Source organism: Pseudophryne corroboree, chromosome 2, assembly GCF_028390025.1.
Source record: "Pseudophryne corroboree isolate aPseCor3 chromosome 2, aPseCor3.hap2, whole genome shotgun sequence".
Lineage (NCBI taxonomy): Eukaryota > Metazoa > Chordata > Amphibia > Anura > Myobatrachidae > Pseudophryne > Pseudophryne corroboree.
The window spans coordinates 1,026,640,533-1,026,659,450 of NC_086445.1; the positions used below are offsets into that span (position 1 = coordinate 1,026,640,533).

The 18,918-nt window shown below is 46.8% G+C and overlaps 1 protein-coding gene across 6 annotated transcripts in view; it reads left to right on the plus strand.

Moving 5' to 3' along the window:
• LOC135050328 (beta-1,4-galactosyltransferase 4-like) overlaps positions 1–16,581 on the plus strand; it is a 285,428-nt gene extending 268,847 nt beyond the window's left edge. For all 6 annotated transcript variants that reach the window (XM_063956756.1, XM_063956761.1, XM_063956759.1 and 3 more), the window contains one exon: positions 16,063–16,581. In XM_063956756.1, the coding sequence (XP_063812826.1) occupies positions 16,063–16,198 (136 nt within the window). In that variant the 3' untranslated portion in view covers positions 16,199–16,581. The remainder of the gene's footprint in view (positions 1–16,062) is intronic.
• Positions 16,582–18,918: the final 2,337 nt, after the last annotated feature.

Sequence of the window (18,918 nt, forward strand, 5' to 3'; positions counted from 1 at the left end):
ACCTTGCTCCCAATGTCGTGTGTCGTGTCGTTGTCTAGGGGGTTGGTATGTGTTTCGTGAATTCTTTACTCTACAATCTCGTGCCATGTGTCCCTGTTTGTGACAAGAATAACAAGTAACCATACTTGACTTACCCACAGGATTTGGTGATACAAACAAAGGCTGCCTTGTGGTCAGAGCCTGTATACTTACTGACATTAATTTGTCACCTTGTTGTTCCCTGTGTCTGGTGATGTTTCTGTCATGATCAATAGCAGCCTCTCTCAAAGTAGCCACAGACAGACCTCGCCAACATGGTTGCGTGGTCTGTACCCTAGTCTTCAATGACTCTTTTAAACCATCCATCAGTACCGATACTGCTACTTCCCGATGGTTTGTGTCTGTTTTAATGTCCTCTATACCTGTGTATTTTGCCATTTCTAATAATGCTCTGTGAAAATACTCTGCAGCTGTCTCTGACTCCTTCTGTTTAATGGAGAATATCTTATTCCATTTAGCTACTGCTGGGAAATACTCTTTTAGCTGCAAGTTTATTCTTTTCACATTATCTTGGTTGTACACATCTGTAAGAGGTACATCATGATCTAGTCCGCAATCAGCTAAAAATTGAGTTGCGTCGACATTTGAGGGTAAACATGCTCTCAGCAATATCTGCCAGTCTTTATTGTTGGGCTCTACAGTGTTACCTAAGTCTCTGATGTATTTTTGACTGGCAACTAAGTCTTTTCTAGGGTCAGGAAATTCAGACACTATGGTCCTTAATTCCATTCGGGAAAATGGAGTGTACATGGCAATGTTCCTAATGGGAGTGGCTCCTGATGCGTCTGTTTTCCCATTTGGCACTGCTATTACTCTAACAGGTGTAATTCTAACAACCTCATTCTGTGTAGATTCTACAGGCTGTGGTGAAATAGTTTCAGCATAATGCATGGTGCCGTACTTACCAGTTGATACGACCTCACCTATCCCTCCGCTAGGGGCCTTTACTAATCTCGTGGGTGGAGCTGTGCCTACTGTGGTCTCTGCTATGGTGGCTGCTAGAGAGAGTGCTGAAATCGTTGCCGCTTCGTCCTCTTGATCACACTCCTGAGGAAAGTTCAAAACAGGGTACAACTTGCACGGGTTAATACTTGCATGGGTTAATGGGTTAACATTATCATTAACATTTACACAGTTACTAAGTGATTTTGTGTTACACCTTAGTGCGTCTTTCTCCGTAATCAACTTCTCTCCTGATATATATGGTGGCGGCGGGGCCGTGGCAATTAATTTTCTGTTAGAGCCAGATCCCGCCGCCTGAGCCAAACCTCTCTGTATCTCACCTTCCTGTTGCCACAATTGTAAATAATCATAATGCTGAATTCGTCTCTTTGTTGATTTTATGAGACATATCCTCCTCCTTAAATTTTGTAACACTTCTGAGCTGAAGCTCCCTATTCTCGGGAATTTCTCCCCGTCATGCACAGTCATTCTCTCCCATTCATCACATAAAGTTTCTGTGTGACTTCCATATTTCTCACACATGATATACCTGGCCGACCCAATTGGCCGGACCACTGAATCAACCCGAACCGAGGTTGATCGCCCCCTACCTGAACAAGTGGCCCCCATAGTTCGAAAGTGTTGCTTTATTTAGCCAACCCTTTACGAAAAACCAAATGCCAACAATAGGCTGACGGTGGCGGTTTACCGAGTACCCCACTCACTCGCCCACGCCGACCTATACGACCTGATCACACCGATATGGTGCTGGCGTACTCGACCTAGGGCCCCTGCGACCTGAACCTCTATTTACTGGAACCTGTGAGGGTTATCCGAAGAACACTTACTCTTTCCAGTAACTATTGGTTGCTGGATAGTTCCTGAGTGAGCAGCGAACTTCCCTTAAAATAAAAAAATTACACAAATCACGTTAGAGTGTACAGATAGCGTTTGTGACCCCTTTACTCTAATGGTATTAGGTCAGATTACTAACTACTGCACACACTTACGTGCGGTCCAGTCGTTCAGTACACAAACAACTAAGCTTATGTACGGAAAGACCAATGGAATCGAAACTTACGACTGCGAATTCCTTCAGCCAGAGCTTATATGGCCTATATGGGTGTTGCACCAACCCTTTTCGGTGTTGTGCCTGTGAACTGTATAGCGGACTTCCTTGTCGGCTGTACCTGGACCTCCTGGTCTGTTATGACCTCCTGGTCTTGTTACAGTGCGACCTCCTGGTCTTGTTAGTATGACCTCCTGGTCTGCTATACTCTAATGCTCAAAATTGTATTTAACCAGAGATGCCTCCCTAGCCACCGTGCACGTCACTTACACGCATGTACCTCACGAGTACTCGACTTTTCTTGTGGTTCAACCTTTAAAAATTGTGAAAACACTCACTCATCACATGTACACTTTTGTTTCTATTTCTATTTCTGCGCAGAAATTTCCTTTAGCCCAGCTGTGTTACCAATTAGGAGCAGGATCTGTTAAACTAAATTTCAGACTTTCCAAAAATAGACTTGCGTTATTTATCGCCTTTTGCGCTATTTACCGCTTAGCGCTAACCATCGCCTTTGCGTTAATTATCGCTTTGCGCTAAAATTCAACTTTTCGTGATTTGAGCTATGTGGGCGTAACCGGACGCTTCGTTGCGTAATGTACGCTGCGTGCGTCGGCCTTTGGATTGCGTACGCTAGTCTTTGTTAGAGACACGTGTACGCAATGCAAAGATCCACCGTAACACAATATACTTTTATCAATGTAGACGATCCCTGATCATCTACCGCGTACCCCACTGGCTTTGCCTTATCTCCCAGGCAAACCTGTGTGTTTCTCTACACTTTTAACTATTACCTCTATTCTTAAACTATGAAATAACAGCAAGTCTTTTTTTAGCACTTTTCTATCAACTATAAAATTGGCAAACAGAATAGTGATATACGAAAATGAAAAAGAAATGCAGATATATGTATGCGTGCGTGTGTACGCAAGACAGAAGACAAATAAACAGTTTTAAAAGACACAAGCGTTTTGTTCTTACCTCCGGTTCCCGGATTCCTTCAGCACTCTTTATCTAAGCGAAGCAGACGCTTATCCCGCCAGCACTACGAGACAACCTCCCGCCCTTTGCTGAGGGATAATGTCTGCTGATCTACCTAGTGCAGATATGTGAAGGACAGGACGAGCCGCCAATTGACAAAGCTAAATATTTATCGTGTATATAGTATATAACCCTTTATGAGGTCTGAGAACACTGTACGCTATCTACGTAAGAAGTACCGTAAGGGTACGCAAGTTGCGTATCGATCGCTTAGCCGTGATCGAGACGCTCAGGCGTCACGTTCACTCACGGCCAGGTGATCGCAGGCAGGCAGACTATTGGCTGTTGACTTATCGTAATGATTCGCTATAGCGTAGCAGCGCTCGGGACCACAAGGAGATCACCAGCGATGCAGACGCTCACTACGTTAAACCTTTATATCTATATCTCTAACAATGAAATACACAGTAAACCTTAGTGTAGAGACAAAGTGTAAGTGCAACCTTGTGTAACCTGATTAACTACAAAGCTGCTTGAGCGTCACCGACGCTCAGAGAATACTTAACACTATAAAGAATACACAGATACCTGGGCTTAGGGTCCGAAACCTATTATGTGTATTATGACTATTACTTGTAAAAAGAATCACAGTACAAAGCATACACTACAGTATAACATAAACCAACTAACCAGATAAACTACACAGGAAATAAAATACAATACAATTTAAGGAAAATACGAGAGAAAGAGTAGAGAGAGAGGGAGAGATAGAGAGAGAGAGAGAGAGATGGCTCACAGTAAGACAATATGACTACGGAGAAAACTTACGCACAAGGGGAACGATCGCATGCGCCTCGATATCCAGCTCCCGATTATCAGCAATGAGAACCGTTGAAGAGAGTGAGGTTGGATATGGTCGGCCTGCTATTTATGCCCCACACACAATACAATTCAATGGTCCCTACAATCTCATTGTTCATTGGACACAGGAATTCGGCTTCGCATTATAACAAAAGGTCATAGGTTGATTCATACAGGTGGGCTGTGACTATTTCCAACTGCTCAGGTGGGAGGGAAACTGGGTTTCCCGCCGCATGGGTAATATAGTGCAAATAAAGTAAATGTTCATAAACTTCTTATGTCCATAACTATTCGCACGAGCGATTGATCTGCTTCAAACCAACACCGGAATATTGCTAATTTTATACTCTTCCGATGGATACTAAACACCACTGTATTACTCCTATCTGACCCTTCATATCAAACAAAGAGGGATTCCTCTGTTCATGAACATTCTATATTAACCAAACTTTCAGATTCTATCAAAGGGACCATAATCTACAAAATACATTATTAGTGAAAATATGTAATGATTGAGTCGCACGCTATGATCGCATAAACTCTACCGTAAATACGCATACCATGCGCCTGCGGGTGCCCGCGACTGTGAGTATGCGCACGTACGGGAGAGCGTACGCATGCGCAGCACGGACCTGTGTGAGGTGCAAATATGGTAGTGTGCATAGAGATATTTTTCTGACTTTGACAATATACATCACCACATGCCACACTGTCTAGCTCCTCGGTTTGACAACCATGCTAGTGAGGTCAAGAAAAGAGGTCGTAGACGTCAAAGACAATGGAGGAAGTCTAACCTGGTAGCGGACAAGTTAAAACTAATCAAGCATATTGAAGAATGCAATCTAGAATCCCCCGTAAGAAAACAGAGTTCCCATCAAGTGAAATCATGGCAGCAAACAATAGGCCGGGTGTGGTATGGAAGGTAGATAGTAGCTATGTCGACAGTGTCTAGGTCGACCACTATTGGTCGACAGTAACTAGGTCAACAGGGTCTCTAGGTCGACAGGGTCTCTAGGTCGACATGGTTAGGTCGACCGGTCAAAAGGTCGACATATGAGTTTTTTCGGTGTTGTTTTCTTCGGAGAGTGACCGGGAACCCCAACTAGTGCTGCTTGTCCCCTCGCTCCGCTACCGCTTCGCTCGGCACAGATTACCGTTCCAATCGTAGTCCACGTGGATCATTAAGTATGAAAAGGTTCAAAAAAAAGGAAAAAATTGTAGACTTGAAAGATAACCCTCTTCTGTGGACGATATATCGTCTGTGGCATATTCTTAGACGCACTAGGAATTTAGGTGGGCACAAGTCCTTGTTTCTGACGTTCCTGGGCAATCTGGAGTTCCAACATGGGGAGGCGGTCTTTCCGTTCACGCTGTTCAGTAAAGGGGGCCTGAAAAACATACGTCACGTAATTGATGAGGGTAGAGGGAAGCCATTAACATTTGCAGAGGCGCAGGAGATTTACCCATTTGTCTCTGATTTCCCGTTAGCGTTTTTTCATATGCAACATTATGCCAGCTCAGTGATCACAACTCTCTCGGGGGCGGATTTTACTAACGATTTAGATACTATGCTACTGACCCCGCCTGCCACGAAACGAGCTATGTCCATACATTATAGAAAACTCACCACTTTACTTGATCATTCTGCATCACAATATGGGATGCAGAAATGGACATCTGATTTCCCTAGGCTTACATGTGAAATACTTTTAAACAGCCTGCTTCAATCCTGTAAGCCAGAGGTTCCCAAACTGTGTGCCGTGGCTCCCTGGGGTGCCTTGGACACTTGCAGGGTTGGTTGTCCAGGACCAATTCAAATTATTCATGGTCAATATAATAGGCAAAACCAGTGCTGGTGGCTGCCAGTCATAAAATATGTGGCCAAACAGAAGCAAATCTTGTCCCTCACCACACAACTGACCCTAAGGATGACATATAAACGCCATCTACTTAATGTAATATTTCTTTCTCTAACGTCCTAGTGGATGCTGGGGACTCCGTCAGGACCATGGGGATTAGCGGCTCCGCAGGAGACAGGGCACAAAAATAAAGCTTTAGGATCAGGTGGTGTGCACTGGCTCCTCCCCCCATGACCCTCCTCCAAGCCCCAGTTAGGTTTTTGTGCCCGTCCGAGCAGGGTGCAATCTAGGTGGCTCTCCTAAAGAGCTGCTTAGAAAAAGTTTTTTAGGTTTTTTATTTTCAGTGAGTCCTGCTGGCAACAGGCTCACTGCATCGAGGGACTTAGGGGAGAGAAGTGAACTCACCTGCGTGCAGGATGGATTGGCTTCTTAGGCTACTGGACACCATTAGCTCCAGAGGGAGTCGGAACACAGGTCTCACCCTGGGGTTCGTCCCGGAGCCGCGCCGCCGACCCCCCTTGCAGATGCCGAAGATGGAAGAGGTCCAGAAGCAGGCGGCAGAAGACTTTTCAGTCTTCCTGAGGTAGCGCACAGCACTGCAGCTGTGCGCCATTGTTGTCAGCACACTTCACACAGCGGTCACGGAGGGTGCAGGGCGTTGGGGGGGCGCCCTGGGCAGCAATGTATTATACCTTTTTATGGCTAAAAATACATCACATATAGCCCTTTGAGGCTATATGGATGTATTTAACCCCTGCCAGATCTCACAGATTCCGGAGAAGAGCCCGCCGAAATAGGGGGCGGGGCTTATTCTCCTCAGCACACAGCGCCATTTTCCTGCTCAGCTCCGCTGTGAGGAAGGCTCCCAGGACTCTCCCCTGCACTGCACTACAGAAACAGGGTAAAACAGAGAGGGGGGGCACTTTTTTTGGCGATATTAATATATTTAAGCTGCTATAAGGATACAACACTTATATAGGGTTGTTCCCATATATATTATAGCGCTTGGGTGTGTGCTGGCAAACTCTCCCTCTGTCTCCCCAAAGGGCTAGTGGGGTCCTGTCTTCAATAGAGCATTCCCGGTGTGTCTGCTGTGTGTCGGTACGTGTGTGTCGACATGTATGAGGACGATGTTGGTGTGGAGGCGGAGCAATTGCCGGTAATGGTGATGTCACCCCCTAGGGAGTCGACACCGGAATGGATGGCTTTGTTTATGGAATTACGTGATAATGTCAGCACATTACAAAAATCAGTTGACGACATGAGACGGCCGTCAAACCAGTTGGTACCTGCCCAGGCGTCTCAGACACCGTCAGGGGCTGTAAAACGCCCTTTACCTCAGTCGGTCGATACAGACCCAGACACGGACACTGAATCTAGTGTCGACGGTGAAGAAACAAACGTATTTTCCAGTAGGGCCACACGTTATATGATCACGGCAATGAAGGAGACTTTGCATATCTCTGATACTACAAGTACCACAAAAAGGGGTATTATGTGGGGGGTGAAAAAACTACCTGTAGTTTTTCCTGAATCAGAGGAATTGAATGATGTATGTGATGAAGCGTGGGTTAACCCAGATAGAAAAGGGCTAATTTCTAAAAAGTTATTGGCATTATACCCTTTCCCGCCAGAGGTTAGGGCGCGCTGGGAAACACCCCCTAAGGTGGATAAGGCGCTCACACGCTTATCAAAACAAGTGGCGTTACCGTCTCCTGATACGGCCGCCCTCAAGGATCCAGCTGATAGGAGGCTGGAAACTACTCTAAAAAGTATATACACACATACTGGTGTTATACTGCGACCAGCCATCGCTTCAGCCTGGATGTGCAGTGCTGGAGTGGTCTGGTCGGATTCCCTGACTGAAAATATTGATACCCTGGATAGGGACAGTATTTTACAGACTTTAGAGCAATTAAAGGATGCTTTTCTTTATATGCGAGATGCTCAGAGGGATATTTGCACTCTGGCATCGAGAGTAAGTGCGATGTCCATATCTGCCAGAAGAAGTTTATGGACACGACAGTGGTCAGGTGATGCGGATTCCAAACGGCATATGGAAGTATTGCCGTATAAAGGGGAGGAATTATTTGGCGTCGGTCTATCGGATTTGGTGGCCACGGCAACTGCCGGGAAATCCACCTTTTTACCTCAGACCCCCTCCCAACAGAAAAAGACACCGTCTTTTCAGCCGCAGTCCTTTCGGTCCTATAAGAACAAGCGGGCAAAAGGACAGTCATATCTGCCCCGAGGCAGAGGAAAGGGTAAGAGAGGCCAGCAAGCAGCTCCTTCCCAGGAACAGAAGCCCTCCGCGGGTTCTGCAAAGCCCTCAGCATGACGCTGGGGCTTTACAAGCGGACTCAGGAGCGGTGGGGGGTCGACTCAAGAATTTCAGCGCGCAGTGGGCTTGCTCACAGGTGGACCCCTGGATCCTGCAGGTAGTATCTCAGGGTTACAGGTTGGAATTCGAGAAGTCTCCCCCTCGCCGGTTCCTAAAGTCTGCTTTGCCAACGTCTCCCTCAGACAGGGCGACGGTATTGGAAGCCATTCACAAGCTGTTTTCTCAGCAGGTGATAGTCAAGGTACCCCTCCTACAACAGGGAAAGGGGTATTACTCCACGCTATTTGTGGTACCGAAGCCGGACGGCTCGGTAAGACCTATTCTAAATCTGAAATCTTTGAACCTGTACATAAAAAAATTCAAGTTCAAGATGGAATCACTCAGAGCAGTGATAGCGAATCTGGAAGAAGGGGACTTTATGGTGTCCCTGGACATAAAAGATGCTTACCTGCATGTCCCAATTTGCCCTTCACATCAAGGGTACCTCAGGTTCGTGGTCCAAAACTGTCATTATCAGTTTCAGACGCTGCCGTTTGGATTGTCCACGGCACCTCGGGTCTTTACCAAGGTAATGGCCGAAATGATGATTCTTCTGCGAAGAAGAGGCGTATTAATTATCCCTTACTTGGACGATCTCCTGATAAGGGCAAGGTCCAGAGAACAGCTGGAGGACGGAGTAGCACTAACCCAAGTAGTGCTGCAACAACACGGGTGGATTCTGAATTTCCCAAAATCTCAGTTGACCCCGACAACACGTCTGCTGTTCCTGGGAATGATTCTGGACACGGTTCAGAAAATGGTGTTTCTTCCGGAGGAGAAAGCCAGGGAGTTATCCGAACTTGTCAGGAACCTCCTAAAACCAGGAAAAGTGTCTGTGCATCAATGCACAAGAGTCCTGGGAAAGATGGTGGCTTCTTACGAAGCAATCCCATTCGGCAGATTCCACGCACAAACTTTTCAGTGGGATCTGCTGGACAAATGGTCCGGATCGCATCTGCAGATGCATCAGCGGATAACCTTATCGCCACGGACAAGGGTGTCTCTTCTGTGGTGGTTACAGAGTGCTCATCTGTCAGAAGGCCGCAGATTCGGCATACAGGACTGGGTCCTGGTGACCACGGATGCCAGTCTGAGAGGCTGGGGAGCGGTCACACAGGGAAGAAACTTCCAGGGAGTATGGTCAAGCCTGGAGATGTCTCTTCACATAAATATACTGGAGCTAAGAGCGATTTACAATGCTCTAAGCCTGGCAAAACCCCTGCTTCAGGGTCAGCCGGTGTTGATCCAGTCGGACAACATCACGGCAGTCGCCCACGTAAACAGACAGGGCGGCACAAGAAGCAGGAGAGCAATGGCAGAAGCTGCAAGGATTCTTCGCTGGGCGGAAGATCATGTGATAGCACTGTCAGCAGTGTTCATTCCGGGAGTGGACAACTGGGAAGCAGACTTCCTCAGCAGACACGATCTACACCCGGGAGAGTGGGGACTTCATCCAGAAGTCTTCCACATGATTGTGAACCGTTGGGAAAAACCAAAGGTGGATATGATGGCGTCTCGCCTCAACAAAAAACTGGACAGGTATTGCGCCAGGTCAAAAGACCCTCAGGCAATAGCTGTGGACGCTCTGGTAACACCGTGGGTGTTCCAGTCAGTGTATGTGTTTCCTCCTCTGCCTCTCATACCCAAAGTACTGAGAATTATACGGCAAAGGGGAGTAAGAACGATACTCGTGGCTCCGGATTGGCCAAGAAGAACTTGGTACCCGGAACTTCAGGAGATGCTCACGGAAAATCCGTGGCCTCTACCTCTAAGACGGGACCTGATTCAGCAGGGACCGTGTCTATTCCAAGACTTACCGCGGCTGCGTTTGACGGCGTGGCGGTTGAACGCCGAATTCTAAGGGAAAAAGGCATTCCGGAAGAGGTCATCCCTACACTGGTTAAAGCCACATTATCACCGCATTTGGAGAAAATATGTTGCGTGGTGCGAGGCCAGGAAGGCCCCCACGGAGGAATTTCAATTGGGTCGATTCCTACATTTCCTGCAAACAGGATTGTCTATGGGCCTCAAGTTGGGGTCCATTAAGGTTCAAATTTCGGCCCTGTCGATTTTCTTCCAGAAAGAATTGGCTTCAGTTCCTGAAGTCCAGACTTTTGTAAAAGGAGTACTACATATACAGCCCCCGGTTGTGCCCCCAGTGGCTCCGTGGGACCTTAATGTAGTTTTGGATTTTCTCAAATCCCATTGGTTTGAGCCACTCAAATCGGCGGATTTGAAATATCTTACATGGAAAGTAACCATGCTACTGGCCCTGGCTTCAGCCAGGAGAGTGTCAGAATTGGCGGCTTTATCGTATAAAAGCCCATATCTGATTTTCCATTCGGACAGGGCAGAACTGCGGACGCGTCCTCATTTTCTGCCTAAGGTGGTGTCAGCGTTTCACCTGAACCAGCCTATTGTGGTGCCTGCGGCTACTAGCGATTTGGAGGATTCCAAGTTGCTGGACGTTGTCAGGGCATTGAAAATATATATTTCAAGGACGGCTGGAGTCAGAAAATCTTACTCGCTGTTTATACTGTATGCACCCAACAAGCTGGGTGCTCCTGCTTCTAAGCAGACGATTGCTCGTTGGATTTGTAGCACAATTCAACTTGCACATTCTGTGGCAGGCCTGCCACAGCCTAAATCTGTCAAGGCCCATTCCACAAGGAAGGTGGGCTCATCCTGGGCGGCTGCCCGAGGGGTCTCGGCATTACAACTCTGCCGAGCAGCTACGTGGTCGGGGGAGAACACGTTTGTAAAATTCTACAAATTTGATACCCTGGCTAAAGAGGACCTGGAGTTCTCTCATTCGGTGCTGCAGAGTCATCCGCACTCTCCCGCCCGTTTGGGAGCTTTGGTATAATCCCCATGGTCCTGACGGAGTCCCCAGCATCCACTAGGACGTTAGAGAAAATAAGATTTTACTTACCGATAAATCTATTTCTCGTAGTCCGTAGTGGATGCTGGGCGCCCATCCCAAGTGCGGATTGTCTGCAATACTTGTACATAGTTATTGTTACAAAAAAATCGGGTTGTTCTTGTTGTGAGCCGTCTGTTCAGAGGCTCCTACGTTGTCATACTGTTAACTGGGTTCAGATCACAAGTTGTACGGTGTGATTGGTGTGGCTGGTATGAGTCTTACCCGGGATTCAATATCCTTCCTTATTGTGTACGCTCGTCCGGGCACAGTATCCTAACTGAGGCTTGGAGGAGGGTCATGGGGGGAGGAGCCAGTGCACACCACCTGATCCTAAAGCTTTATTTTTGTACCCTGTCTCCTGCGGAGCCGCTAATCCCCATGGTCCTGACGGAGTCCCCAGCATCCACTACGGACTACGAGAAATAGATTTATCGGTAAGTAAAATCTTATTTTCTAAATTTCTCAATAAGAAATTTTTGGCCTAGGGTGCCGTGAAAAAAATTCTGATATTCTAGGGCGCCGTGATTCAAAAAAGTTTGGAAACCACTGCTGTAAGCTATTGCCTTCGGCACAATATCAAGAAATGTTCTATAATATTATCCATAGGACCTATTTCTCCCCATATAAACAATATTTGGCAGGCATGACGGAATCGGATAGGTATCTGAAATGCCATACACCCGAATCCGATCTCATGCACTGTTTTTGGCTATACCCGATTATCCGCCGTTTCTGGCTGCAAGTACGGCGATATGCCATGGACGAGCTGATTAATTTCATTCCCTTCACGGCGGAATGGGCAATTTTCGGGATTCTTCCGTCGGGGCAGAGAGTTACAAAGGGATGCAAACGGTTACTTTTGGCAATAAGTGCGGCTGCACGAAAGGCGATTTTACAGGCCTGGATCCTTAAGGATCCTCCTACCTTACTTCTATTCAAAGGGAAATTACACCACCTATTTCAAATGCACTGGATAGAAACTACTATACAGAAAGATAAATTGGTGGGGCAATTTTTTGAATCCTGGGAAAGCTATATCGCCACCCTCCCCACAGATTTTCAAATTAGAATAAAGAATTAATTGAAAGAAACGCTATGGTATGAGACTAGATCGGCAGTTGGTGACCCTCCCTTAGTGATAGTAAATTGAATGTTGGTGGTGTTGTATGGTCCCGGCCTCCTCATATCCCCATAGTATGGAGACTAGCAGGGTTTTTCTCTTTTCCCCCAATCTTTTTATTTTTTATTTTGGGGTTCTATCACTTATAGTCTATTTACACTGAAGTGTATTCAGTGATATTATGATGTGTACATGCTTTTGTTCAATACCACATCTAATAATACACCGAGGATCTGGTGTTAATTGGCATTGAGGATTTTTCTACTTATTGTATTTGGTTACTTGCATGTACATATTTATTTTTATTGCTGAACCTGATGTTTTTGTACTGTGAAGTGAGGCATTGCTAATAATAAAATGATTACGTTAAAAAAAAAAAAAAAAATTGTGAAAGACTCATGTCGACCTTTTGACCTGTCAACCTAGAGACCCTGTCGACATAGAAAACCTGTCGACCTAGTTACTGTCGACCAATAATGGTCAACCTAGATAGTGTCGACCTAGTTACTGTCGACCTAGAGACCAGATCCCCAATAGGCAAGCTCAGCTTTTCTGTACAGTGGCGATCCTTTGCAAACCAGCATGCCTGCAGCCTGATGAAGTCCTCTCCCAGTCAAGATGCAATGAGTTTTCAAACTTCTCTGCAGATAAAGTTTCCTCCATCTGGGTTGCAATTCCCACTGTGCTATCAAAAAAGTGTCACGTTTCCAAGCCTGCAAATGTAAGCCACTTGTCTACATGGACCAGCTGTGACCCAAATGATGTATAAGACCTTGCCGAAATTAATTGGATCCTACCTCTAACAAGCTTCTAATAGGGGGGTCATTTTGAGTTGATCGCTAGCTGCCGTTGTTCGCAGCGCAGCGATCTGGCTAAAAATCTGCATTTCTGCGCATGCACCGCAATGCGCACGCGCGACTTACGGGTATAAAGCCATTTGTTGTTTTGCACAGGTTCTAGCAAAGTTTTCAGTCGCACTGACGGCCGCAAGAAGATTGACGGGAAGGGGGCGTTTCTGGGTGTCAACTGACCGTTTTCAGGGAGTGTTTGCAAAAACGCAGGCGTGTCTGAAAAAACGCAGACGTGGCTGGGCGGTCGCTGGGCGGGCGTATGACGTCAAATCTGAACACGAATAGGCTGAAGTGATCGCAAGCGCTGAGTAGGTTCAGAGCTACTCTGAAACTGCACAAACTGTTTTTGCAGAGCTCGCCTGCACATGCGTTCGCACTTCTGCTAAGCTAAAATACACTCCCCAGTGGGCGGCGGCATAGCGTTTGCACGGCTGCTAAAACTAGCTAGCGAGCGATCAACTCGGAATTACCCCCAGGGTGTATGGACAAAATTGGCCGAATATTTGCAAAAACAGTACCATGCTCTTTGCAGACAGGCATTTTTCCTGAACCACTAAAGGAAGAAATTGTTAGACCTCTACTTAAATGTCACATTTAGATCTGGACTGCATGATCAACTACAGTACAGGCCAGTATCAAACCTTCCTTTTCTACAAAAGATTATTGAGAAAGTGGTTGCAACTCAACTAGAAACTCATCTGTCAACCCTTAATATTTATGATCCATTCTGGATCAGGATTCATTAGAAGACATAGCACTGAAACAGCCCTAGTATGTGTTCTTAATGATCTTCTGATGGTAAGAGACAGAAGTGACTGTTCACTCTTTATCCTACTGGACCTCTCTGCAGCATTTGATACCATGGACTATGGGAATCTGATTGAGCACCTGACAGTTTTCTGTGGATTAAATGGCAAAGTCCTAAACTGGTTCCTACAGGATTATATACTGTCTCCCATGATTTTTGCAGTATACATGCTACCACTGGGTGAGATAATCAGACATCATAGCCTGGTCTACCACTGCCATGCAGATAATATACAACCATAGGTGTGCGCAGGGGGGGTTCCTGGTGCGCACAGGCACCCCCTAATGTCCGGCACCCCGATCTCACATGCCTGATGCAGCGATCGCCGAGCAGGCTGATTACTGTCCCCTCTGCGCTGCACCATGTCAGGACTGCATTGCTGACCTGACGCCTGGGTTAATCATGGGTGCCACTGCCACCGGCTTTCAAACTCCCGGCTCCACCTCCATGTACAAAAACAGCGTGATGTGATTACAGCATGCTGCTCGCATGCCCACACGCCCACCTCTCTCCTTCTATGCTATGCCAACGCCAGCCACTGACGAGGAGCAGCATGCAGCCAGCGTTCCTCTTAGGAAGACAAATTCAATACTGGCCGGCGGTCGGCAGCAGCATTGACACGTCACTCGTTTTTCCAGCAGCAGCAGTACTAGTCTGCGAGGGATCAGTACGAAATCCCGCTGGACGGGATCCCGGCGGTCGAAATACCGACACTGGAATCCCGACCAGCAGAATCCCGACAGGGGTGGCGAGCGGAACGCAGCCCCTTGCGGGCTCGCTGCGCTCACCACGCTGCGGACACTGTGCCTCGCTACACTCGGCACACTATTTTATACTCCCTCTATGGGTGTCGTGGACACCCACGGAGGGAGAATATGTCGGGATTGTGCCGGTCAGGATTCCGGTGTCAGTATTTCGACCGCCGGGATTCCATCCGGCGGGATCATGACTGTCTGCGACTGTCAGTGTCAGTGAGTTACTGCAGCTTGCAGGGGAAAGAGAGGGGGAGACAGACCAGGCTGAGGAGGAGCAGTGTAATTGCAGTGAGTGCCATCAGGGGTGTTTGTTTGGTGCACACCACAACATCTGACAATGTATCTGCTTTATTAGGATCGGTACAAGGGTGGATATTTTATATTGCATTGACTGTCAATAGATGTGCTAGACACGCCCAAAAGGCGGTGCTAGACACACCCCTGCGATGGTGCACCCCCTAATAAAATGTGCTGCGTACGCCTATGTATACAACTGTAGCTGTCCATTGCTGCAGGTACTGAGAACCCAAAAGCAACCGTAAATGGCTGACTAACTGTGCTCCGGGAGTGTATAAATGCTAGTTGGCTGTGACTAAATCCTGATAAAACAGAGATCATTAAGATAGGAGCTCACCATCAAAAGTTAAGACTGTAACTTAGCCAACCCTCAGGATTTAGGCTTGGGGATTCAGATTTACAAATTACTGATCATGTGTGGAATCTTTGTTTTGTCCTGGATGGTGACTTGACACTTAAACATCAAGTATCAGCCACAATCAAATCCTCTTTCTTTAATCTGAAGAATATAGCCAGAATATAGCACTTAACTTTCAGAAGATCTGCCTAAAGTCATACATGCATTTGTATCATCACGCCTAGACTACTGCAATGCCCCCTACCTGGGTCTCCCAGCAAAAGAATTGCACCGCTTACAGCTGGTACAAAATGCAGCTTCCTGACTGTTTAATTACCATCCCTGTTCTAGCCACATAACACTGATTATCTATTCCCTCCACTGGCTGCCTGCAAGATGGCAAATCTATTTCAAGATTGGCTTTCTGACTTGCATTGGCCCCTGGTCATGTAGGGGTATCTGAAGCAGCTTCTGATCCCTTACTGCCCACTTACTGCAATATGTGTGGACTCCCTTAATTCATTTGGGGTTCAAGTTTTTAGCTTTGGGGCTCCATCTCTGTAGAACTTGCTTCCCTGCACAATACGAGAGGCCTCCACTCTAGAATCCTTTAAAAACAGACTCAAGACTTTCCTGTTTACTCGCTCATCTCATTAATGTCCCTTTACATCCTAAAACAAAGTGCTTAGTTCGCATTTCTGTTAAGCTTATTCTATATTGTGTTTTTTTTAAATGCAAATGTAAAGCACTTTGAGTAATATTGGGAGAAAATTGCTGTATAAACATTATTATTATTATAATTCAGAAATGTAATGTATAATGTGCTTTCCTCTCGCACAGGATGCAGTTGCTGAAGAAAGCCTCCAAAGTGTGGAAGACGGACGGGCTTAATTCCTGCACCTACAAGCTGCTGTCTGTCCAACACGAGCCCTTATACACCAACATCACAGTTGATATAGGAAAGCCCCATTACTAACGGGAGCTCCAGCCCATACCAGACGCAACGGCTGGCAGACATCAGCGCGGCAGAGCACGCCCGGTTTCTGCTGCTCAGGATAATACGGACAATTCCTGGAAAGTCATTTGCAGACTGTCTCTAAGGGGAGAGTCTGCTCTCAGCTGTCAGATCAGCTGGAACACCGGCATTTGCTGTAGTCACAGACCTTTCTAACTGGACGTCTGTTGGAAGAACTCCCAACATTAAATTGTACTTTTCTAGTACTCATGGTACATAATTAAGTTCTTGAGGATTATACGATTACATTCCAGGTATTTGTTATAATTATGAGCCACTCACTCATTTTATCATTTTATATGGAAAATAAAATAAGCTGTTTCAGCATTTTGTAATGGAAATAATTTCCAGTCTTTGAAGTGTTTATGTCTCACGTCTGCAGGAGAATGCAGTCATTTACTATCAGGGAGCCATTGTTCTGGCCATCTGTGTCTGAAAGGAAACTAAAATACTCCTAAGAATACTGGATCTGAATCATGTATTGGGTCAGCAGAATGAGGATTGGATTATTTTTGTAGATTGTACACATTTTTTTTCTGACTCCTGACATTTTAAGTTGTTGATGAGCTAGAAGTTTAATAGGCTTGCTGGGAATTAGAGTTCCACAAAACAGGTTTCTGAACTCGGGGAAACTTGGGAGTGATAAGGAGATTTATGGTAAGAATTTACCCTTGTTAAATCTCTTTCTGCGAGGTACACTGGATTTCACAGGGAATAACATCGGGGTGTAGAGTAGGCTCTTAATCCGAGGCACCAACAGGCTAAAAGCTTTGACTGTTCCCAAGATGTTCAGCGCCGCCTCCTCTATAACCCCGCCTCCGTGCACAGGAGCTCAGTTTCGTTAACCAGCCCAATGCAGTAGCAGGCAAAAGACGCCAGCCATTAGTAGCCACGTACACCACATTCTCACGACAGTAGAAGGTATCAGTGGCTTATGCTATACCAACCCAAAGAAGCTAAGTGCGTCAGGATGGGCGCCCTGTGGAATCCAGTGTACCTCGCAGAAAGAGATTTAACAAGGGTAAGTTTTTACCATAAATCTCCTTTTTTGCAGTGGGGTACACTGGTATTCCACAGGGAATAACATTGGGGATGTCCTAAAGTAGTTCCTTATGGGAGGGGATGCACTGTAGCGGGCACAAGAACCCGGTGTCCAAAGGAAGCATCCTGGGAGGCGGAAGTATCGAAAGCATAGAACCTTATGAATGTGTTCACTGAGGACCACGTAGCCGCCTTGCACAAATGTTCAAGGGTCGCACCATGGCGGGCCGTCCAAGAAGGTCCAACAGACCGAGTAGAATGGGCTTTGATGGAAGCAGGAGCTGGAAGGCCAGCCTGTACGTAAGCATGTGCAATCACCATTCTAATCCATCTGGCCAGGGTCTGCTTATTCGCAGGCCAGCCACGTTTGTGAAAACCAAAAAGGACAAAGAGAGAATCAGACTTCCGAATGGAAGCTGTCCTCTTCACATAGATACGGAGAGCCCGTACCACGTCCAAAGACCGCTCTTTGGATGACAATTCAGGAGAGATAAAGGCCAGAACCACAATCTCTTGGTTAAGGTGGAAAGAAGACACCACCTTAGGTAGATAACCAGGGCGTGTCCGAAGAACCGCCGATCACGGTGAAAAATCAGAAAGGGAGACCGACAGGATAAGGCACCCAAATCTGAAACCTATCTAGCAGAGGCAATAGCCAGCAGAAATAAAACCTTAAGAGTAAGCTACTTAAGGTCCGCAGACTCAAGAGGTTCAAACGGAGACTCTTGCAAAGCCTCCAGAACCACCGACAAATCCCAAGAAGCCACAGGTGTGACATAGGGAGGTTGAATCCGTAAAACACCCTGAGTGAAGGTATGAACATCAGGCAGAGTCGTAATTTTTCTCTGAAACCATACCGACAAGGCAGAAATATGAACCTTGAGGGAGGCCAGTCGAAGGCCCAAATCCAGGCCCTGTTGTAGGAAGGTGCACCAAGCAAAGTAAGAATGCCAGACCCTATGGTAAATCTGAACAGAAGCCGGCTTAAGGGCCTTCAACATAGTTTGAATGACCACCTCAAAAAATCCTTTGGCCCTCAGTACGGAAGCTTCAAGAGCCACGCTGTCAAAGCCAGTCGGGCCAAATCCTGGTAAACACAAGGGCCCTGAACGAGGAGGTCTGGTCGTTGCGGAAGCAGAAGAGGACGCTCTAGCGAGAAACCCTGTAGGTCTGAGAACCAATGCCGTCTGGGCCACGCTGGAGCTATTAGAAGGATTCCTCCTTCTTGCTTGAACTTCCTCACTACTCTGGGCAGGAGTGACACCGGAGGGAACACGTACGGCAGCCGAAAGTTCCATGGAATTGCCAGTGCGTCCACGAACGCCACTTGAGGATCCCTTGTTCTTGCTCCGATGACCGGAACCTTGTGATTGTGTCGAGACGCCATCAGGTCTACATCTGGTAGGCCCCACTTGTCCACTAGGAGTTGAAATACTTCTGGATGATGGCTGCACTCTCCGGCGTGTACGTCCTGACGACTGAGGAAGTCTGCTTCCCAGTTGAGGACCCCCGGAATGAACACTGCTGATATGGCTGGCAGATGGCGTTCCGCCCATTGAAGAATCTTTGACACTTCCAACATTGCCATGTGGCTTCGAGTGCCTCCTTGATGATTTATGTACGCCACCGTGGTGGCGTTG